This window comes from Vulpes vulpes, chromosome 9 (assembly GCF_048418805.1).
Source record: "Vulpes vulpes isolate BD-2025 chromosome 9, VulVul3, whole genome shotgun sequence".
NCBI lineage: Eukaryota > Metazoa > Chordata > Mammalia > Carnivora > Canidae > Vulpes > Vulpes vulpes.
This window is the reverse complement of record NC_132788.1, coordinates 86,754,715-86,778,223: the sequence shown is the minus strand read 5'-3', so window position 1 is coordinate 86,778,223 and position 23,509 is coordinate 86,754,715. Positions and strand designations below refer to the sequence as shown.

The window sequence follows — 23,509 nt, the reverse complement described above, 5'->3', positions numbered from 1 at the left end:
GCTTACAACTTACTAAGCACTACAAAGTGTTTGCAAATGTTATTAATTAGAACGGCAGTATTCTGGGTGTTATATTATCGTCAAGATCAAGAAAACGTTTGAGTCAGCAAGTTGTTCTCACATAGTATTTAAGATACCCAAAATAATCAAGTCATAATGTTAAGTTTCACTGGAAAAGCACAGTCACAAGCAAAGTTCTGCCATATTAAAATATGAATGCAAAAGAATCTCTGATACTGAAAGGTTCAAAGGTATTTCTGAAAATGATCTAACATTTGCGCTAAAAGATTCAAATGACCACTACTGATATCCAGCCAAATCCGGTGCATAAAGTGATACCTTTCAAGAGGTGATTTGGGGATGAAGTGTGAAACTAGCAGCACCTGCTACAGTATTTCTAATAAAGCATTTTAAAAAAAATAATGCAAAGTTCAATTTTCCTATTAAACTCTATCGGCAAGCACTAACTTCTTCCAGCTTAAACAGGATAAAATCTGTGGTGGTAAAATAGCTGCTTATTTAAAGTTTTAAAAGCTCTATTTAAATCGTTACTGCATTACTTGAACAACTGCCGCTTAGTGCATAAATTATTTATTTTCACTCAACAGGAGAAAAGTTCGGTGTGTTTATTTTCCTTACCTATAACCTCCCTAACAAGACAAAAGTTGAGAACCCTTTGCCTCTAGTAAGTGAAAATAGAAAACATAAATTTTCCCCAAGGAGCATCAGACTCAGGGGAGAAAGCTAGGTTTTATATTTCCTAATTCCTCAATTATATCCACATTTAGCATTCAAATAAAGCCTATTTTACAGCAACCTCTGGATTTACCTAATTAAAAAAAAAAAATACATGTAAATACAGTGCACCTCAACATTTCCTGGTGACTTCCCTCATCTCAAACCAAACCATGAGGATTTCTACAATATTCTGGTCCTATCAAAAATTTAAAGATGGTAAATCTATGGTTTAGAATTATCATAAACCATATTCTTGGGCACTTAAAAGAAAAAAAAAAAAAACGGGACTTCAAAACTATCAAGCTTGGAACAAAAAAGCTTCAATTTCCTACCTCCTCAGAGCCCACCCGAATGTACTTTAAACTTATTCTCTGCCAGTTGATAATTTAGGATGAGAGCATCTAACTTTCCTCATATAGAGGATACCATATATCTTAACTAAACCAAAGAATTGACTTTTACAAGTATCCTCTTGAACTCTACACCAATTCCCTTAAAAGATATTTCTAGAAACATTCCTCATGCTAGTGGACAAAGGTAACTTCATTTTTGTCAACATGGTTTCTCATATCAAGGATTTCCTTGGCTTTGTCATTGAAATAGAAATTAACAGTTTGACTTTATTTGTATATTACTGATAAAAGGCTCTAACAACTTCAGTTGTACAAATGGAGATGGTTAAGCACATGGAAAAAGGAAGCTCAGGCTTCATTCAAGATTCTAAGTCTTTACTATTATTTAAATTACAAATTAAAAAGTTTTCTGCAAATAAGAATTCCCATAATTTTTCCAAAGGAAGTCATGAAAAACTGAACCACGCAGTACAACAGAGACTTTAAATTGACTAGATCCAGAACATCCCAAATCACTGGATAGTCAAAAATAGTACAACAGAAAACGATAATAGTAATTTCGATCTCCATTAGAAATGTGTCATAATATAGCATTAAGTTTTAAAAAGGTAAAAGTAGTTCGTATAACTGTTCCTATGTTGGTTCCAAAAACTAGACTGGCCTTTTTATAAAAAGTTCTCTTGTCTGCAAGATCAAGTTGGTGACTCTTGGGCATAAGCTAACTTCTCTATTTTTTTTTTTTTCCTTTCCAGAGGGAAATTACTGCACCAAGAACCTACCTTCCCATTCCTCTCAAATACAAGAGAAAACATTCTAAAGTTTGAATTTAAAGAGAGAGACCTATTTAATCTTACGCTTCAAAAACAAGGGGGAGAATCTACATGGAAATGAAGTGTGATGGAAAATAGCAGTGTGCATGGATCACATCTAATGGAGACTTCTAAACAAGGGGAGACGCTGACATCGAGCAAATTTCAAGTAGACACTTCTAGCTGAAGAAATTTCCATAGGGAGAAGCACTTGTGGTCCTCTGAATGCAATGGCCTTGGAGAAAGCCCCAGAATCCATGGCCACGGGCTATTTCCACAGTGAGACTTGTCAGAAGCATCCTTAGGAGGACACACCAGCTTCTGTGCCTTCAGGGGCTGGGAGGGAGGGGCGCCGAGCACCATCTTTCCTCTCTGGGAGCTGCAGCCTTACGGACAAGCTTCCAACCTGAGCTACTTCCAACTTCCGCGGGGACAGGGGGAGCAGGGGAGCGTGGTTCCACCGCTTTCCTCTCGCACCAGGCGCAGCAGCTGGGTGGCAGCGAGGGGAGGCGGCTGGCGCTGCATGCGCGTTTACGTGTCTCGGATGGGTGTGGGAAGAGGAGACAGAGAGGTTCTAATGAAAAGATGGAGGGGAGAGAGAAAGAGGGGTTGGGGAAGAGGGGAAGCACCACCTTTCTTTTCTCTGCTCTTCCTGGGGATCTGAAAACTCCTCCTAACGGGCCTCTCGGGCTCTTCGGGGCCTTTGAGCAGAGCGGCCGCGCCCGCCTCAGACGCGTCCTGAGGCTGCTCGTGGCTGACGCCCGGGGCGGCCGAGGCCGCAGCGGTCTCCTCAGGCCCGGCCCCGCCGCCGGGCTCCGCGATGCTAAGGCCGCCGCCGCCGCCGCCGCCGCCATTTTGTGGGGAGGACTCAAGCTCCGGAAGCGCCAGCTTCATCTCGTCGTCCCCGCCGCCGCCACTTTCCCAGCTCGCGTCCGTCGGCGGAGAGGCCTCCGTCTCCCCAGCAGTCGCCATCGCGCCGGCGTGAGGAGCTCCGGGAAGCTTCTGCCGGCAAGGTCGACGGGGGTGGGGGGGAAGGGGCGGCGGGCCGGCCTCGCCGCCGAGCTGCTCTCAGCCCACCCACCCCCTTCCCCCCGTGACCGCGGGCCGCGGTCCCGACCCAGCAGCCTCTGGGGGGGGTCCCAAAGCTGGCGCCCCAACCGTGCTGTCCGGCCCCAGGAGCCGCTCCTCGCTCGGGCAGTTCTTCTGCCGGCCCCCGCCACTCAACGTGCTCGCGTCGGGGCCGGGAGGGGGCGGGGCCTCCGCGGGCCGCTCCGCCAATGGGGGCGCGGCGCCCGCTTCCGCGGGCGCGGATAGACGGCGCAGGGGGGCGGAGCCTCGGGGCGCCCGAGCCCGCCAAAAGGGGTGACGGCAACGCCCTGCCAATACCTCGACGCCGCGGCGGGCTCTGGGGGTGGCCGGAGCTGAAGGCCCGCCGCGACCTACCGGGCCGCTCCGGCCGGCGCTGCGGGGAGGGAGGCAAGCCTGGATGGCTCCCGCGGGCGCAGGCGTCGCCTGTCGTAGCCAGATAACCCCTTTGTCCGCACGCACGGGCTTCCTCCACCAAAGGAGCTTTCAAGCAGCGGATGCGGGAGGGAACGCAGCCTTGTGAAATATTTGCGTGTGTATGGGGGCCTGGAGAGGAGATAAGACAAAGGACTGCTGAAACAACCACCTGAAAGCCTGAGCCCAGAGGTTGGGCCTTTCCCACCAGATCTTGCAACCCACCCCGCCCCGCTTTTATCTTAAAGAGTTGGAACCTGTGGCTTGCCTCCAGCCAGCAGTCAATACCTGGGATCCTTTGATGTGACCTCACCGCCCAGTTTTAACAGGATTTGGATCTGGGGAACTTAAAGGGGGGTGTGGGGATTGCTGGCTTCTAGGCTCCCCCCCCCCCCCTTTGGTGTTTTCAATTTTCCGGTATTGAAGTATTCCACAATTTAAATAAGTGTTGTAAGACATTGAACAATTTAAGTTAATTAAAAAGTCTGGAAGTTTACCAGCACATTAAAAGAGACACAGCAGGTGGTCGCTCTCCCTTGAAACAATTTGTCAGGTGGAAGGCGTTTTAAATACTTGATGCTAACTAAATTAAAACCACTAACATGGGTTATCTTGAGTACAGACTATTTACGGGGTGCTTTCCGTATGCCAGGCACTGGACAAGGCCTGTGGACAAGTATACCTACTTTATCTCCATTTAATCCTTCCAAAAAGAGATATCAGGAAGACGCTATCATGCACAATTTAAATAAGTGTTGTAAGACATTGAACAATTTAAGTTAATTTAAAAAAAATCAGAATTTGAAGCCAGGTCTATCTAATTCTGACATAGAGTACTTGCACTTCACTGCTTTTCTAAGACTCAATCTTCACAGCAGGCCTGCACCTGTATGCATTTTGTGACTGAAGAAATGAGGATATTTTGCTCAGTCTCCAAACAGATGGGGACCCAGGTCTCCATTTTCAAGCTCTAGCTGTCTCCCAAGGAGTTGATTGGCCAAGCCTGTATTATAAGACCCTAGGCCTTACCAGGTGAGTACTAGTTAAAGAGTACTGTACCCCGGGGCAACAGGAAAAGTCGGATTCCAAAGTCCTGTGTTAAATAGCATCCCAGCTAATATAATGGAAATGCTAATCATGCTTGGCCAATCTATTTGCATCAGCTCAGTAAATCATAGGAAAGTGAGTTTCAAACAATCACTTTTTATTAAATAGTTAATGTAAAAACATTTTTAAAAACGGATGAAAACACTAGAGGCTATATTAAGACAAACTACTATGTTATTTTAAGTTAAAGGTAACCGGAAGGTGGGGGATCAGACTTTACTTAATAATAAAAGAGGCTACAGAAGATCAGAAACTCGGATGTTGAGGTCTCCAGATGGTCACTTTCTTTTTTGTTGGTTCATTAAAGGCATCCCTACAAGCTCATTTTTATCAGATTAAAAGAAGGAGGAACTAATTGCATGCTGGAGCCATTACTCAACTAAACAAGGATTTCGTCATTTGCTCAGCAAAAGCCAACTTTACTTGGAAACTAGAAACCCTTAGGCTATGTATAAGGCAAACACACACGTTGTTGGTACAGTACCTAAAACGAAGTCAGGATAAACCATTTCTACAGAGATCGAATCTTAAATTTTATGAGGACAAAAATTTTTCCCATCCAAATCATTTATTTAAAAAAATTTAATGAGGGATCCCTGGGTGGCGCAGTGGTTTGGCGCCTGCCTTTGGCCCAGGGCGCGATCCTGGGGACCCGGGATCGAATCCCATGTCGGGCTCCCGGTGCATGGAGCCTGCTTCTCCCTCTGCCTATGTCTCTGCCTCTCTCTCTCTCTCTCTCTCTGTGTGACTATCATAAATAAATAAAAATTATTAAAAAAAAAATAAAAAATAAAAAAATTTAATGAATTCGTTATTATACCTCATAAGGTAAAAGAAATTGGGAAGATTTAACATATAATCTTGACAATTGTAGGTAGCAAAAATATTTAGGTTTAGCTGGGTCACAATACTAATATTCAATATTAAAAATACCTTTTTAATGAAAAATACATGCTTATTGGGGGCTAAGCACTACTATATGCTGAGATGTACCTCTGAAGCAGATGGACATGGTTACCTCCTTCGGGTTTACGAATCAGTGGGGAATGTATGTAAAATTAGAATCTATGGTGAGGGTTAAGGAGAGACAATAAGATATAAGAAAGAGATAGAGGGTGCATAAATTTGCTCAATCCTACCTATCTCAGAAAAACTTAGAGGCTATCCATATGTGTATTTATATATGTATGCATATAGATATCCAGCATATATATTTGGCAGAGGTAGGGGGAATACAAGGGGAAAAGCCACTACAGATGTACATGATTCTAGAGCAATGGCTACCAAAGGTTAAAAGTATAAAACCTATGTTGTCCCCTACCCACAGCAATTAACAATAACACAAGGAACATTAGAGAACAACGTAAGACAGTATATAATTAAATATCCAGGGACTACAATCACCTTTTAAAACTTGGAAACAAAACAACCCTGTTCAAACTTCTCATTTTAAAAATAGAAACAGGGCAGCCCGGGTGGCCAGGCGGTTTAGCACCGCATTCGGCCCAGGGCCTGATCCTGGAGTCCCAGGATCAAGTCCCACGTCAGGCTCCCTGCATGGAGCCTATTTCTCCCTCTGCCTGTGCCTCTGCCTTTCTCTCTCTCTCTCTCTCTCTCTCTCTGAGTCTCTCATGAATAAATAAATAAAATTTAAAAAAAGAAAATAGAAAAAGACAGTGGCCCAAGATCACATTGCCAGCTAGTAAGAGGTAACATTTATTGAGCACTTCCTATGTGTCAGGTACTGGTATAAAAGTTTTACATGTATTATTTCATTAATACCCACAGAAAGTACTAATTGTTGGGCCCGCAGGATCAAGGGGGATTGGATCCCCCATCTAGTTACCCTCACCTCAGAAGGTAGCACCAGCAGACCGCCCAAGGACACGTCGCCATGGGGACACAGGACCTATGCAGGAAACCTGAACGCACCTTACCCAAACCCCATATAAGGGCATAAGCAGTTATTGCCCCATACCGATTCCACCAGTAATATGCCCTAATACCTATCACCTCAGACAGACACAACTCCTCACCCCTCCCCCCCTTAAAATGCTCCATGTACGCCCTTTGGGTGCGATTCCCCGGTCCCCGACTTCCCCAGCTTCACTCCCTTGCAGGGCCGGAACCTCATCCGAAAGTGCTTCCATTAAAAGCTTGCCTCCACCGACCTTTGCCTGGCCTCTCTATTTCACTTCACTACCAACCGGATTAAACCTGACATTTGGTGCCGAAACCCGGGAGGAGATCGAGGCCCCACTCTGGTGGGAAGCCTCTCTCCTCTCATCACCAGGACCTTAACTGAACCCAACGCCTTGAGATGCTGGTAAGTTCCCCCGATTCCACACCCCGGACCAGGTGGTCCTGCCCGAAGCCCGCAGACACGCCAGGGCACCCCTGCCGAGTGCCGCGTGGCTCTCCTTTGGTCCCTGGGGATCAGGAGATGTCCTTATCCTCACAGTGACCTTTGTTTCTGTCCATAACCTTGAGCTGCAAACGGAGACGCCTGTTTTCAGTCTCTGGGTTACCCAGCGGGAATCATGGGAACTGCCCAATCCAAATTTGACCCCAAAGCTCCCTAGGGTTGTCTACTGGTCAATTTTGAAACTCTGGGGTTCTCACAGGATCTCAGAAAACACCGTCTTAACCAGTCCTTACGGATCTGAACGACCTCTGTCAACGCCAGGGTGAATGGCCTGAGGTCCCTTACATTCAGGCTTCTTGGACCCTCCGCTCTCACCCCTCCCTCTGTTCCCAATGTTCTACTGCTCAAGTCCTGGCGCAGGCGCCACTTCCTTCTGTCCCAAAGACAAAAGGCCCTGATTGGGGGCCCGTCCAGGATCCGAGAGGACCCTGTTGTGCCTGAGATTGCGAATCCGAGAAACCACCAAGGAGCCAGCACCCATGCAAGCACATGAGGGTTTATTAGCAAGCTCAAGCTTGGGTCCGAGTGTACCTGACACTGCAGAGCAGGCACTTGGACCCCGAGGTGGGTTCCATCTGGGTTTTTATGGGCTGGTCTAGGAGATTTCCAGAAGGGGTGGAGGAATTTCTGATATGGGGGAAAGGGTGGGGGAGTTTCTTAAGCTCTGTCTTCATTCCTATATGGGACTTTCTGTCAAGGGTGTTCTGCGGTTTTTCCTGTAACTGAAGTCGGGTGAAGTTCAGCTCTTGTTCACAGGGGCCTGAGATGGCTGCCGAAGCTAAAATGACTGTACTTGTGCCAACGCTAAACTTGAGGTGGAATGGCCTTAATTTTCTCGGCCTCCACAACTCCACCCAGAGGGTCCTGTGCCTCGTGAGTGCACTCAACTTTTTCTACCTTTTGCACACATATTCTCTGAGAGCTCTAAACTGTACTTTTACCTGTAGGAATTCCAATCTGTATTAGGTCGACATTGGCTTAGGCAGATGTGCTGGCGGGCCATCAACCAAGGGTCTTGAGGAGACGTCCCTTGCCCCCGCCAGGAGGACGAAATCCTCATCTGTGAGGAGGGCCGACTGCCCTTATGGACAGCCAGCCCTTCGGTTTACTTGTCTCCGCGGCCCCACTGGAACGCACTGGAACATTTGTCTGTGTTACTGTGTTCTTGTTAATCGTCATAACTGTCTGTGCCTTGGTGTGGATGGGGGACATAACGGGGCAGACACAAACTACCCCCGTCTCTTATGCTCTCCCACTTCTCGGACGCTAGGGAAGGAGCTCATAATCTGAGCACAGACATATGGAGAGGGAAATTTCAAACTTAACTGCATGTCAGAATGGCCAACCTTTGACGTGGGATGGGCCCGAGAAGGAACTTTCCCCCTACCTATTATCTTACAGGTTAAGGCCGTGATCTTCAGGGATAAACCGGTCAGCCACCCTGACCAGGTGCCCTACATCCTGGTCTGGCAGGACATGATCGAGAATCCCCCTCCTTGGCTAAAATCATTTTTACCCCCCAAAGCAGGACCTTCCAAGATTCTAGCCCTGCGAAAGGCCGAGAAGGAGACTGACTCTAAGACCAAAAGGCCCCTTTATCCGGTCTTGCAGGATTCTTCTCCAGAGGACCTGATTCTCCCACTGCCTTACCTGACGCCCCCTCACCCTTCTGCCCCTCCATTGGAGGCACCAGGGGCTGCAGAAGGGGCACCACCCCTCCCTGAAGAGGGAGTCCCTGTGTGCGGGCCAACAATAGGGACATGCAGACGGACCCACTGGGCGGCCCCACCTCCAAATGTGGGGCCAGCCAACTCCACCGCCCTTCCCCTCTGTGCCATGGGGCCTCCCAACGAGACTGGAGAACAACCAATGTTATATTGGCCGTTCTCCACCAGTGATTTATATAATTGGAGAACCCAAAATGCAAAATTATCTGATAACCTGAAAGATCTAATCGGGCTTTTAGATACTGTTCTCTTTACCCACCAGCCTACTTGGGATGACTGCCAACAGCTCTTGTAGGTTCTCTTCACCACCAAAGAGTTAGAATGAATTCAGGTGGAAGACCGGAAGTCTGTCCTGGGAGAGGACAGACAGCTGACTCAAAATCCAGACCTCATAAATGCTGCCTTCCTCTTATCCCACCCTACCTGGGACTACAACTCAGCTGAAGGTAAGGAGGGACTCCGGGTCTACCGCCAGACTCTAATGGCAGATCTCAAGGCTGCCACGTGCAAGCCTACCAATCTGGCCAAGGTATATGATGTAAGACAAGATAAGGATGAGAGTCCAGCAGCCTTCTTAGAATCATAGAGGCTTTTAGGCAGTCCACCCCTATGAACCCAGAAGACCCAGAAACAAAGGCTGCAATTATCATGGCTTTTGTTAACCAGGCCACTCCAGACATTAAAAAGATATTGCAAAGAGTAGAGAGACTGAGAGAGAAGAGCTTGCAGGACTTAATAATAGTAGCAGAAAGAGTTTATAATAATGGAGAAAGTCCGGAAGAGCAACAAACTAAACTAAGCGACCAGCAGACCCAAAACCTGGCCAAGATCCTGCTGGCCACAACCATGGATGACCCACAGGAACAACAGAGGCACCTTAAGAAGCTGGCTTCGGGGACAGGTAAGGAGGATGGCCCTGGTCCCCATCGGGAGCGCCCTAAACTGAACAAAAACCAATGTGCTTATTGCAAAGAAGAGGGCCCCTGGGTCAAAGACTGCCCTAACAAAATACCTAAGGCCCCTGCCAAGATCTTGGAGATGGAGGGCCTGGATGACTAGGGGAGTCGGGGTTTGGCACCCCTCCCCGAGCCCAGGGTAACTCTCAGAGTGGAGGGGCAACCTGTTGAATTCCTAGTGGACACTGGGGCACAACACTCGGTTTTATTACAACCCCCTTGGCAAGCAAGACTTCATGGGTGCAAGGGGCCACAGGCACCAAACAGTACCATGGACTACCCAAAGAACTGTGGATCTTGGCATGGGTTGGGTATCTCCCACTCCTTCATGGTCATCCCTGAGTGTCCCTACCTGTTGTTAGGTCGGGACTTGCTCACCAAGATGGGGGCACAAATTCACTTCCACCCTGAAGGGGCAAAAATCCTAAACAAGGAGGGAAACCCAATTCAGGTGCTTGTCCTGAGTTTAGAAGACAAATATCATCTCCACCAAATGCTCTCAGCCCCAATGACTGACATTGACTGTTGGCTGCAGGAATATCCCCAAGCATGGGCAGAAACTGGGGGTATTGGGCTGGCCCAGCACCGACTGGCCATATACATAGAACTAAAGCCAGGGGCAGACCCTGTCAGGGTCCGCCAATACCCCATGCCTCTCGTAACGTGAATGGGAATCACACCCCACGTACAGCGACTACTGGACTTGGGCATATTGAGGCCTTGCCAATCGGCATGGAACACTCCCTTGCTGCCAGTGCAGAAACTGCACTCTAACGATTATAGGCCAGTCCAGGACTTAAGGGAAGTCAACCAGTGAGTAGAGGATATGCACCCTACGGTCCCAAACCCATACACCCTCCTCTCCACCTTGCCTCCAGACAAAACTTGGTATATGGTATTAGATTTAAAAGACGCCTTTTTCAACCTGCCTTTAGCACCCAAGAGCCAAGACCTTTTTGCCTTTGAATGGACGGACCCCGAGAAAGGCATCAATGGCCAGCTCACCTGGACTTGACTACCAGGATTCAAAAATTAGCCAACCATCTTCGATGAGGCCTTACATGAAGACTTGGGTGAGTTCCGTTCCGAGCACCCTCATTTGACCTTATTGCAATATGTAGATATTATCCTGTTGGTGGCAGAGGACCAGGACACATGCCTGTGAGGCACCAAGGACTTGCTCCAGACAATAGTGGCTCTAGGATACCGGGCCTCAGCTAAAAAGCCCAGATCTGCAGAGCAGAGGCTACCTAGGGTACAAATTAAAGGATGGACAAAAATGGTTGATGGATGCGCGGAAGGAAACTGTCCTAAGGATCCCACAGCCACAAACCGTCTGCCAGGTACATGAATTTCTGGGGTCAGCAGGGTTCTGTCGATTATGGATTCCGAGTTTTGCTGAGATGGCCAGACCTTCTATGAGGCCACCAGGCACCAGCAAAATTTTGAATGGACGGAGGCCATGAATAAAGCCTTTAATGACATTAAACAGGCCTTGCTGTCTGCCCCAGCTCTCGGGTTGCCCGACCTAACCAAGCCCTTCTACCTGTATGTGGATGAGAAAGACGGGGTGGCAAAAGGGGTCCTTGTCCAGTACATAGGTCCCTGGAAGAGACCCATAGCCTATCTCTCCATAAAGCTGGACAAGGTGGCTGCTGGATGGCCCCCATGCTTAAAAATTATTGCTGTGGTGGCGACTATGGTCAAGGATGCAGACAAGCTGGCCATGGGGCAAGAACTGTATGTTACCACCCCACATGCTATTTAAGGGGTACTCAAACAGCCCCCAGACCACTGAATCAGCAATGCTTGTCTGACCCATTATCAGAGCCTACTGCTAAACCCCACCAGAATCTTATTCAAGCCACCGACAACACTGAATCCGGCAATGCTACTCCCTAACCCAGACTGGGACCCCCTTCTGCATGACTGTCAAGAAATTTTGGCACAGGTACACGGAATCAGAGCTGATCTCCAGGACCAGCCACTGCCTAATGCAGACGCCACCTGGTATATGGATGGCAGCAGTTTTGTCCAAGAAGGAATCAGATACATGGGGGCAGCCGTAACCACAGAAACGGAGACCATCTGGGCAGAGCCATTGGCAGCCGGAACATTGGCTCAACAGGCAGAACTGATCGCACTGGCCAAGGTGCTAACCATGGGAGAAGGTAAACGAATAAACATTTACACCAACAGCAGGTACGCCTTTGCCACTGCTCATATCCATGGAACCCTTTACAGAGAGAGAGGGCTTCTGACAGCAGAAGAAAAGACTATTTAAAAACAAAACAGAGATCCTTGAACTCCTGAGGGCCCTCTGGCTGCCCAAGGCACTAGCTATCATCCATTGTCTGGGACACCAAAAAGCGGATGCACCAGTAGCTAGGGGAAACCGGAGAGCCGATTCAAAAGCAAAGGAGGCGGCCCTTTAGGTGACCCAGGTCTTAACAACCATGCTACCCGATCCAGAGGCACCGACCCTGCCAGACACCCCCAACTATACTGATGCTGACTTACACTGGATCAAACGCTTGCCTATGACCCAGTGCTTGCGTGGCTGGTGGAGGGCCACAGTCTCCAGCATCATCCTGCCAGAGGAACTAGGATGACAAGTCCTATCCAAAATGCATCGGAGTACTCATATGGGAACAAGAAAGATGGAAGACCTCATACGACATGCAAAGATCACTGTTAAAGACTCTCAAGCAGCCCCGGTGGCATAGCAGTTTAGAGCTGCCTTCAGCCCGGGGTATGATCCTGGAGACCCGGGATCGAGTCCCATGTTGGGCTCCCTGCGTGGAGCCTGCTTCCCCCTCTGCCTGTCTCTCTGCCTCTCTCTCTCTCTGTGTCTGTCATGAATAAATAAATAAATAAATAAATAAATAAATAAATAAATAAATCTTAAAAAAAGAAAAAGACTCTCAAGCAAAGATCAAGCAGATTGTGGCAAGTGTCATGCATGCCAGCTAACCAATGCCACTGCCCATGGGTCTAACCCCAGAACCCGACTCAGGGGAGACCGCCCAGGAGCATACTGGGAAGTAGATTTCACTGAGGTAAGGCCTGGAAGGTATTGCTAGTTTTTATAGATACCTTTTCAGGGTAGACAGAGGCGTTCCCCATCAAACATGAAACAGCACAAATCATTACCAAAAAGCTGCTGGAGGACATTCTGCCAAGGTATGGATTTCCTTCCAGGATTGGATCCGACAATGGACCAGGGTTCATTTCTAAGGTAACACAGGGAATAGTACAAATACTGGGGGCAGATTGGAAATTACATTGTGCTTACAGACCCCAGAGCTCAGGTCAAGTAGAAAGGATGAATAGGACATTAAAAGAGACTTTAACTAAATTAGTCTTAGAGACTGGTGGGGACTGGGTGACTCTCCTCCCTTTTGCCCTATATAGGGTGAGGAACTTACCATATAAGATGGGACTGACTCCCTACGAAATCGTATTTGGTATACCCCCACCTATCATTCCTACCCTGAAACCCAAAGTGCTTGCTGAGTTCAATGACCAACAACTTCTTTTTTCCCTCCAAATGTTACAAAGAGCCCATGAGCAGGTATGGCCTAAGCTGAGGGCCCTCTATGAGACTGGGCCACCTCCTGACCCCCATCGATATTGACCGGGTGATTGGATGTACGTGCAGAGATACCAACACTCCAGCCTTGGGGGAAAGGACCCTACATTGTGATCCTGACTACACCCACCGCTCTCAAGGTCGACAGAATAACTCCCTGGATCCACTACACCCATGTCCGGCCAGCTGATCCACATGCTGTCCTCAAGGACTTTGTTCCAGAATGGAAGAGTCAGCCTGACAAGGACAATTCCCTAAAGCTAAGGCTGCGTCGCTCCCATTTACCCCGCTAATATTACTTGCGCTGTATCCCCTTGCGGCTAAAACCAACCCCCACCAGCCACTTAATCTAACCTGGCAAATCCTCATCCCAAACTCTAATCAGATAGTAACCCAGCTGTCGGGGCTACCCCCTAGAGGTGCCTGGTGGCCTAATCTGACTATCGACTTATGTGAACTATTTAGTCAGGACCCCTGGCACCAAGGCAGAATAGGATACCAGGATGTGGCACCAAGAGGGCCAAGATGGCCCTCTGAGATACCTGCTTTTACATATGTCTGGCCCCCTCCCAGTCTGACCATAATAAGGCCTCCAAATGTGGTGGCTGGACGGACTACTTCTGCAAAACATGGGGTTGCAAACAAACTGGGACATGCCATTGGCTGTCACAAAACCCAACCGGCCTCATAAAAATCCAACTGAATACTACACGCCCCACATGCTCGGGATGCCCTTACTGTAATCCAGTCACCGTTTCCTTCACAGAGGCTGGGAAACAAGATACAAATTGGGGGGTAGGACTTCTGTGGGGGGCTCCGACTTTACCAAAGCGGGTATGATAATGGAGTCCTATTCATGGTATGATAATGGAGTCCTATTCATGATCAGACAACTTGAGAAGCCCCCAGGTCAAACTCAAGGGATAGGCCCCAACCCTGTGCTAGTGCCTCTTCAATCTCAGGCAATTTCTACAACACCCCCTTTGAATTTTTCCCACAACTCCTCCAGTTGGGGCACCCCAGTCCCGACTCGCCTTCCCCTCAAACCTTCTCAACACCCTCTTTGGGTTCTGATGTCCCAAGCTTACAAATTCCTCAATGCAGCTAAACCTAATTTTACCCGATCCTGCTGGCTGTGCTATGACATCCAGCCCCTCTTCTATGAAGGAATTGCAATAATGGGTCAATATAACACAACCATGTACCCTAATGCTTGCAGGTGGAACCAAAAGCCTGGTAGTAAAGGCCTCACCTTACAATCCATGTCAGGCCAGGGGCTCTGCTAGGCACTCCTCCACACCACTACCAGATTCTGTGCAACATTACACAGCCTATAAACAGTACCAGGTATCGTCTACCGCCCTAAGACAGTTGGTGGGCCTGTTCTGAGGGATTAACTCCCTCTGCTCACCGACAGGTTATAAACAGAACTAGGGACTTCTGTGTGCTGGTTCAACTACTCCCTAGAATCATCTACCATTCAGATGAGCAGGTACTTTAATGGATGGACCTGGGTACCCACGGGTGAAATAAACGAGAGCCCATCTCTGCTGTCACCATTGCCACCCTACTAGGAATTGGTTTGGCTGGTGCAGGAATAGGTATTGCCTCACTGGCCACCCAGGCTTCCCAGTACAGTAGCCTTAGGGCTGCCATTGATGTAGACATAGAGCACATAGAGACCTTCATTTCCCACCTCCAAGAATCCCTAACATCTTTATCTGAAGTGGTGCTCCAAAACAGGAGGGGGTTAGACCTAATTTTTCTACAGCAAGGGGGAATCTGTGCTGCCCTGAACAAAGAGTGCTATTTCTACAATGACCACTCAGGGATAGTCCAAGAATCGATGGCAAAGGTCAGGGAAGGACTGGCCAGGCGAAAACAAGAGCGAGGGCAGCAACAGGGGTGGTTCAAATCCTGGTTTGATCATTCCCCCTGGCTAACTACCTTGTTGTCCTCCCTAGCTGGCCCCCTCCTCCTCCTCCTCTTTCTGACCTTTAGACCCTGCCTCATTAATAGACTAGTGGCTTTTGTCAGGGACCAGGTTAACACTGTTCAACTCATGGTGCTAAGGCAACAATACCAACCACTGAACATTCAGGACCCAATCATGGGTCCTGCATTGGGTTCCTCTGAAAAAGGGGGGAATGTGGGACCCAAGAAATTTCAGAAAATGTCCCCCACCCCTGGCCCCTAGATAGTAACAACTGCAGCCTCTAGCCCAAGTTAGTTCCAAGAAAAACCGCGGAGCATGCCCTTAACAGGAAGTTCCATATTGGAATGAGGAACTACGAGCTTGAGAAACTCCCCCACCCTTACCGGAAATCCCCTAGACCAGCCCATAAAAATCCAGCTGGAACCCACTTCTGGGTCCAAGTCCCTGCTCCGCTGTGTCGGGTATACTTGGACCCAAGCTCGAGCTTGCTAATAAACCCTCGTGTGCTTGCATTGGTGTCGGCTCCTTGGTGGTTTCTTGGATTTGCAATCTTGGGCATAACAAAAGGGCAAAACCCTGCGGTTTTCCTTAATAGATTCACTGAGGCACAAACCCAGTACACTCGCCTGGACCCTACTTCCCCAGCTGGGGCTACTGTCTTGGTGACCCATTTTATCTCTCAGTCCTCCCCTGATATCTGTAAAAAATTAAAGGCTGAGGAGGGTCCTTAAACTCCCATTCCCGACCTGGTGAAAATGGCATTTAAAGTCTTTAATCCCCAGGAGGAAGCGGCTGAACTCAAGCGTTAGGCCAGGCTCCAACAGAAGATCCAACTCCAGACCCAAGACTTGGTGGCAGCCCTGCGGCTGGTGGGCTCCGGGAGCCCACAGAAAGGGGGAACCAACTGTACCCTGCCTGGGGCTTCCTTCAGATGTGGCACTGAGGGACACTGGGCCTGTCAATGTTTCAATCCCCAGGAGCCACGCGGCCATGCCCTCAATGTTGAATGATGGGCCACTGGAAATCCGACTGTCCAGGTCTCGGAGGATCCTCGGTGCCTCCACACCGAGGAAGAAACCCTGAACCAGTGAGTCCAGACTTCCAACTACTCGGATTGGCTGATGACTGATGAGGCCCAGACTTAGACACCCCCTAACCCAGGCCAAGCCCAGGGTCCTGCTCCAGGCAGCAGATAAGTCCATCTCTTTCCTGTTGGACATGGGGGCGACCTACTATGTTCTGCCTTCCTACTCAGGGGCCAGTTTCACCTCCCTAGTAGCGGTGGTGGGAATTGATGGCACCTCCTCTAGTCCATGAACTACCCCACTACTCTCTTGCAGCCTGGATGGGTTCCCCTTCTCACACTCCTTCCTTATCATTCCTTCCTGCCCAGCTCCTCTCCTCGGCCGGGATATCCTATACAAACTCAAGGCCACCGTTTGTCTTTCTCCCTCACCCACTGTCTCTACTCACCTCATCTTACCCTTAATTTCTCCTGATCCCTCCCCACCACCCCATCTTCCTTTACCCATTAACCCCCAAGTCTGGGACACCTCTAAACCAATTGTGGCCACTCCCCCCTTTCCCCCAGTAAAAATCCAGTTAAAAGATCAAACCTCCTTTCCTTCTAGTCCCCAATTTCCAATTTCAGAAACTCACTGACCGGGTCTTTTTTTTTTTTTTTTTTTCCCGACCGGGTCTTAAACCTATTAATTTGTCCCACTGCTTTATCTGTGCCACCTTGGGCAAAGCCCCCCTGGTGGCTGTTCCCCTCTGCAATCCATTTAACTGCACCAACCCCACACCCACACCTCTGGGACCTTCTCCCTCTCTCCATGACATTCCCTTATTCACTGACCCTCTCAACCACCAATTCCCTTTCTGTATTCTACCCCTAACTCTCCCTCTGCAATGCCACCCTGTCAAAGGTTACCGCTCATCATGCCCCTATTGGTGGTTTCTTTTGGTACAATGGCACCCTTTATAAATCTCTTAATACCTCTGCCTCTCTCCTCTGTCTGCCTGTCTCCTTGGTTCTGGGGTTAACTATCTATAGTCAGGCAGAAGTAGCTCTCCTCACCAGCACCCTGGAAAAGCAGAAACGAGTGGTCTTTCTCCCACTAGTTGTTGGTGTCTCCCTGGCCTCAACCCTAGTGGCCACGGGGATTGGGGATGGGGGCCTTAATCCACTCTGTAGATTCTACCAGGGACCTATCTGAAAGGCTTCAAATGGCCATTGAGGCCTCTGCAGAGTCTCTGGCTTCCCTACAATGCAAAATAACCTCAGTGGCCCAGATAGCTCTCCAGAACCAACATGCCTTGGACCTCCTCACTGCAGACAAGGGCGGAACTTGCAAGTTTCTCAATGAAGAATGCTGTTACTATATCAGTGAAACAGGTGTAGTTGAGACCAATCTCCACACCCTTGCCAAAGTTCATGAGTCTCTCCAAACCTGGTACCACCCCAGCAGCCAGCTACACCTCAATGGTGGCAGACCCCACTAACTACATGGCTCCTCCCCCTTCTAAGCCCACTCCTAATCATTGGCATTATTAATGGTGGCCCCTTGCATTCTCGGATTCATTCAGGAACGAATTCGTGAAATGTCTCGAATATCTGTCAACCAACTCCTCCTACACCCCTACTCCTGCTTGCCCACTTCCAAGGGACCCCCATGACGCCCCCTACTCAGCAGTAAGTAGCCAGATCTGAATTGATGCCCTATAACAACAAAAGGATCAGAATGTTGGGCCGGTGGGATCAAGTGGGATCGGGAGGCACCAACAACATGGCAGTGGACCCTCCATCTTGTTACCCTCATTTCACTACCAATCAGACTAAACCTGACACTAATGCCATCCCATTTTACAGCTAAAGAAACTGAAGCTGAGTGGTTATTTAACTTTCTTTTTTTGTTTGTTTGTTTGTTTTGTTGTTATTTAACTTTCTTAAGGTCATTTAGGTCATAAGTGGCAGAACTAAGATTCTAACCCAGGCAGTCTGCCTCCAAAGCCCATGCTCTTAATAACCACTGTACACTAACTTCTCTTGTTAGTGGTAAAATAAAGTCCAGAACTCAGGGCATTTTCTGCTATATAATCTCACCTCCCTCCCTCAAACAGTACTTTAAAAGACAGATTATAAGTGGTATAACTGAACAATATTAGTATTATTAATGGATGAACCTCTGATCTAGCAATTTTACTTCTAGAAATTTATAATGCAGATATATTCATTCACATACAAAATATTTAAACATATCTGTTGCTGTTTATAATGGAATATCAAGTGTTTGTAATAGCAAAGGATTGGACACAACCTAAATATCCATACAATGGATAGGATATATCCATACAATGGAATACTATGCAGCCATAACAAGGCATGAAAAACTGATATATGCTGCAACATGGATGCACCTTGAAAACATTGTACTAAGTGAAAGAAGCCAGACACAAAAGGCCACTATATTATATGCCTATTCATATGAATGTTCAGAATAGGCAAATCCATAGAAACAGAAAGCAGATTGGTGGTTACCAAAGCTAGAAAAGGTGAGGAGGGAGGGTATTCAGCGAATGAGGACAGACTGCTAATGAATATGGGATTTCTTTTTAGGGTGATAAAAATATTCTGAAGTTAGACATGATGATAATTGCATAGCTTTGTGCATATACTATCAACCACTGAAATATGCACTTTAAAAGGATGCACTTTAAAAGGACTGTGCCTGGCTGGCTCAGTCCTTGGAATACTGAGGTCAGCAACTCTTGATCTCAGGGTCATGGATTCAAGCCCCACATTGGATGTAGAGCTTACTTTAAATTTTTTTTAAAAAAAGGATGGATTTTGTGATATATGAATTATATCTCAATGAAAAAAAAAAAAAAAGAATAGAGGACCTACTCATTCCCTGAGATCAGAGACTCCAAGCAGCAGAATCATTCTCTCCCCCCGCTTGCTGGCTTTAATAAAGCAAATTGGCTATAAATTCTACAGCTGCCAACAACTTGAGAGCACTTAAAAGCAAATTCTTTCCTAGTGAGTCTCCAGGTGAGAATGAAGCCCAGCTGATGTCATGATTTCAGCCTTGTGAGACCCAGGCACAGAATCAGCTAAGCTATACTGACTTTGGCCTCTGGAAACTGTAAGACACCTGGGTATTGCTTTATGCCACTAAGTTTGTGGTAGTTTGTTATGCAGCAATAGGAAATGAATATAGAGGCTACAATACACTTGGTGCTTTCTAAGTACTTTGCATATGTTAAGCTTATTTAATTTTCACAACTATGAGGTGGGTACTCAAGTGATTCCCATTTTTCTGATGAAGTAGCTTATGTGCTTAAAAACAAAACAAACAAAAACAAGGTACAGAACAGGATAGAATGTTATCATTTGCACTACAAAAGTATGTATATCTATTTGCACAAAACTTCTGTGGAAATCTACATGAGTAACTAGCAACATTGCTTTCCCTTTGAAAGGGAGAAAGCTCTGAAAGAGAAGGTGGGAGACTTTATATCCTTTCATAATTTATTTCTGTTTTTACAGATTTATTTAAGAGGAGGAGATGCAGAGAGAGAGGGAGAAGAGTGTTAAGCAGACTCTGTGCTGAGAGTGGAGCCCAACTAGGGGCTTGGTCTCACAACCCTAAGATGGTGACCTGAGCCAAAACTAAGAGTTGAACACTCAACCAACTACACCACCGAGGTGCGCTTATCCTTTCATTCTTTAAAGCATATGAATACATCCCTATAAAAGAATTACTTTTTAAAAAAGAAAAGGAAAGAAGATATGGAAAAGCATCCTCAGAAACTGTCATTGTCATTACTCAGTAACTCTGGCAAGAATAAACCAAGGTCTTAATCCCCCAAAAAGCCAATGCAGAGATTTTTAGAAGGGTCTCTGTTTTAATCTAGAGGAACTGTAGATTTCTACATGCTGATCAAAGCTATTAGGTAAGTAAAAAACCAGTTACAGGATTCACACAGTGTAAAACAGAAGCATTAATAACAGAACTGAGGTAAACAAAAGCACTAATAAGATTGGTAGTCACAATATACCTTAACATTTGCAAAAAAATTTCACGTGTCAGGGATCCCTGGGTGGCCCAGCGGTTTAGTGCCTGCCTTTGACTCAGGGCATGATCCTGGGGTCCCAGGATTGAGCCCCACATCGGGCTCCCTGTATGGAGCCTGCTTCTCCCTCCGCCTGTGTCTCTGCCTCTCTCTCTCAGTCTGTGTCTCTCATGAATAAATAGAATCTTTAAAAAAAAATTTCACGTGTCTTTTTCAGGTAATAGATGTTACTCATGCTCACCTTGAGACTTCAAAGTCACACAGCTAAGAAGCTTTTTGTTTGTTTGTTTGACATTTCCATTAAAAAGCAGCAGTATGGAAGCATAATGAAAACCAATCAACAAAACCACCACTAACAGATCCAATTCATAGAGCTTCAAGGATCTGAGAGATTAATTAGTTCACTCCATTCATTTTTATGAATAAAGACAGTATTTAAAGGCTACAATGCCATTGCCTATTCAGATGCATCAAAAAACATGAAACTGTCATTTCTTCCATTACACTTAAGATAAAACAGCAATTCTACTTACATGGAGTCTTCTTCCCTGAAGTATTTATCTTGTTATTCATTTAACAGATATATTTCTTGAGTATATCCTAGGTAACTATAATAAAGACCCTGTCGTTGGACAATAAACTTGTTTGAAATTCATTCATAGTTGATATCTGGAAGGAAAAACTTGTATGCAATGAAAATAATTAAGGATGAGCAAGTATGCAAGTATCCCTTCAAATGCACAGCTGACTCTGTTAACCACAAATATCAACTAAACCCAGGAGTCAAGAGCTGTTACCAAGTTACTGTTAGTTTTTGTTTCATTTCTGAGTCAAACCCTTCTAAGGCTTCTGTTAAATTTAGTACTATGGCTGAATCTCATAGGCACAGTGTTAAATGAAGTACATCCAGATACAAAACAGTGTGTGTAGTATGATTTCATTTATATGAATTTCAAGAACAGGCAAGAACAATCTATGCTGATAAATAATTGATTCCTAGTGTTTGGTGTGGAGAGGGTATGTTGACTCAAAGGGGACATGAGGAACTTTCTGGAATGGTGGAAATGTTCTGCATTTTGATCTGGGTGATTGTTATGCACTGTATACATATATAAATATTATTGGACTATATACACATTTTATGGTTGTGCATCTTACCCTATGATGTTATTCTTCAATTAAACAAAAAACAAAACAAAACAAATAAAAAAACCAAACCACTCTCTTCTGAGGGTTCTTATTATTCAAGGGATAAAGAAAAGAATTCTTCATGTGGCCCATATTGCCTTGCTGATTCTGACCTTCCTATACCTTTCCATCTGCATTCCTCTTCCCTAAGCCCCTCCTTGGTGCTTTCTCAGCCTGGCACACTTGCTAAGCTCCCCATGGTGACCTTAGTACATGCGGTTTCCCCAGTGTGGTGTGCCATTCTCTTCCCTATTAGCTCTTGCACTTCCTTTAGCTCAAGGAATCCTTCCATGTCATCTAGGTTGGGTTCCCCTGTTTGGTGCTTTCATAGAAATTTGTCTCTTGCACCCAATTTACTTCCCACTTCCCTCAATCCCGCATTTGTGGGATTAATGCAATCTGTCTCTCCCAGTAGACCTTATGGTCTGTTCCACGGGCTGAGGAATAATATCTGGGTTTGCTAACCATGGTCTGACACAGTGCCTGATACATAGCAGGTGTTTACTAAGTATGTTTTGACTACTGAGGTCAAAGAGAGTGGCATCTGGTATTTTCTGGCTAAAAAATTGCTAATATCTCACATTACCCAATTTGGTTTTACCCCATTAAGTGCTTATTGGTATATCTTGCTTTATGCCATCTGGATTCATTATATGAGAATCTGAATTTTTTGAAAATATAAGTTATGGCATGTCTAGCAAATGCCCTTTGAATGATCTACACAAATTCGTAGTGTCTTGTACTGCATTTGAGAAGACAGATGAACTTCATCTGCCAAATCCAAGACTTGTTGAATTAAAAGGATTTAACAGTTGGAAGTGATTGTTGTGTCATATCAGCTGGCTAGCTGATACAGACTTCATAAGATCATTAAACCACTGCCACTTGCACCTAAAGAAAGACTCAGATTTATACTAACTTTACATTGCAGAGTTCTCTAAGAAGGAGGAGGGTGCCAAGAAAATGAGTCACACAAAAAGTAAAAATGTTTAGGAGGAAGTAGCACACTGCAAAAATGCAAACAGTGGTGAAATGTGTGAAAAATTCAAATGAAAAGTCTTTGCTTTTATGGTTTTATTTATAATAAAGGAGGTCAAAAGAACATCAGGTAGGAATTCATATTTTCAGAATAAGAGCCATCACACCACTTAATGTGGAAGATTAAATAAATTGGAAGAAAAGGTGTAATAAATCAGAAAGAACATTTTAATAACTCCTTACAGTGTACCAAATGCTTCATTCATTTCCTCAACATATGCTTCTTGGAACCTTATCTGCTACCAGTCCCAGGCTGGGCTTCTGGGTATACAGCTGAAAACAAAGCAGGTCCATCCTGACCCTGGGTTTACCATCTAGTGCTTTCCATGACCTCATTTAATCTTCACAGAAATTGTCAGAAGAGAACATTGCCACTTTGGGCAGGGGAGGAAATGGCGCCTTAATTGTCTTTCTGAAATACCACCAGGAATTGATGGAGCAGGACCCAAATTTGCATCTCCTAACTCCAATTTCAGGCTTTTCTAATCTTACAAAATCAATTTGCTTGCCAGTCTCTAGGATCTTTAGTTTGTCAATCAAGGCTCTCAAGAGAAATAAGGAAGAATGATTGAGGTACAGCACTATTGCATTTCAGTCCCTCTCCAGTGTGGTCTTTCTCTTCTCTGGTTTGTCTCACTATTCTTCTAGGGCAGTAGGAAACTTTCCACCAAATCCCTTACAAACACAAGCTTCTTTCATTTTTACTTGTTTCTTTCTTTTTTTCCTAAGGATTTATTTATTTATTTGAGAGAGAGAGTGCATGTGAGCACGAATGGGAGGAGCAAAGGGAGAGGAGGAGAGAAACTCAAGTAGACTCTGCCCTGAGCCCGAGCCAGGCACTGGGCTTGATCTCACGACTCTGAGATTGTGACAGGAGCTGAAACCAAGAGTTGGTCACCTTAACTAACTGCAAGAGTCAGACGCCTTAACTGACTGCACCACCCAGGCACCCTGCATTTTTATTTGTTTCACCAAGAGCCTTCCCTTTTACATCACATGATTCAGGTTATTGGTCTATTACTTGGTGCTACATAGTCCCAGAAACATATTCAGACTGACTT

General features: G+C 46.2%; 2 protein-coding genes across 7 annotated transcripts in view; one reads left to right on the top strand and one right to left on the bottom strand.

Moving 5' to 3' along the window:
* The window catches only part of TASOR (transcription activation suppressor), a 48,126-nt gene extending 44,993 nt beyond the window's left edge, over positions 1-3,133 (bottom strand). For 2 of the 5 annotated variants that reach the window (XM_025986088.2, XM_025986079.2), the window contains exon 1: positions 2,533-3,083. In XM_025986088.2, coding sequence (XP_025841873.1) covers positions 2,533-2,872 — 340 coding nt within the window. In that variant the 5' untranslated portion in view covers positions 2,873-3,083. Of the gene's footprint in view, positions 1-2,532 lie in introns of all 5 variants that reach the window. The other 3 variants (XM_025986069.2, XM_025986058.2, XM_025986063.2) reach the window with 3 other exon arrangements.
* A 420-nt stretch (positions 3,134-3,553) lies between these two features.
* On the top strand, positions 3,554-11,911 carry LOC140593927 (uncharacterized). Of its 2 annotated transcripts, none has more exons than XM_072720723.1 (5): positions 3,554-4,432; positions 6,628-6,833; positions 7,132-7,496; positions 7,689-7,805; positions 8,334-11,911. In XM_072720723.1, exons 4-5 carry the CDS (start codon positions 7,698-7,700, stop codon positions 8,952-8,954), a joined length of 729 nt encoding a protein of 242 aa, XP_072576824.1. In that variant the 5' UTR covers positions 3,554-4,432; positions 6,628-6,833; positions 7,132-7,496; positions 7,689-7,697; the 3' UTR covers positions 8,955-11,911. The 2 variants fall into 2 exon arrangements, with proteins under 2 accessions (XP_072576824.1, XP_072576825.1); XM_072720724.1 differs by having other exon boundaries at positions 4,279-4,432; positions 6,664-6,833.
* Positions 11,912-23,509: the final 11,598 nt, after the last annotated feature.

What these genes read in the sequence shown, in the direction of transcription:
- LOC140593927 (XM_072720723.1), top strand. Translation starts at nt 7,698, where the DNA reads ATGGCTGCCGAAGCTAAAATGACTGTACTTGTGCCAACGCTAAACTTG. An exon ending in CCCAGAGGGTCCTGTGCCTC is followed by an intron (nt 7,806 to 8,333) that starts GTGAGTGCACTC and finishes ATTATCTTACAG; the next exon opens with GTTAAGGCCGTGATCTTCAG.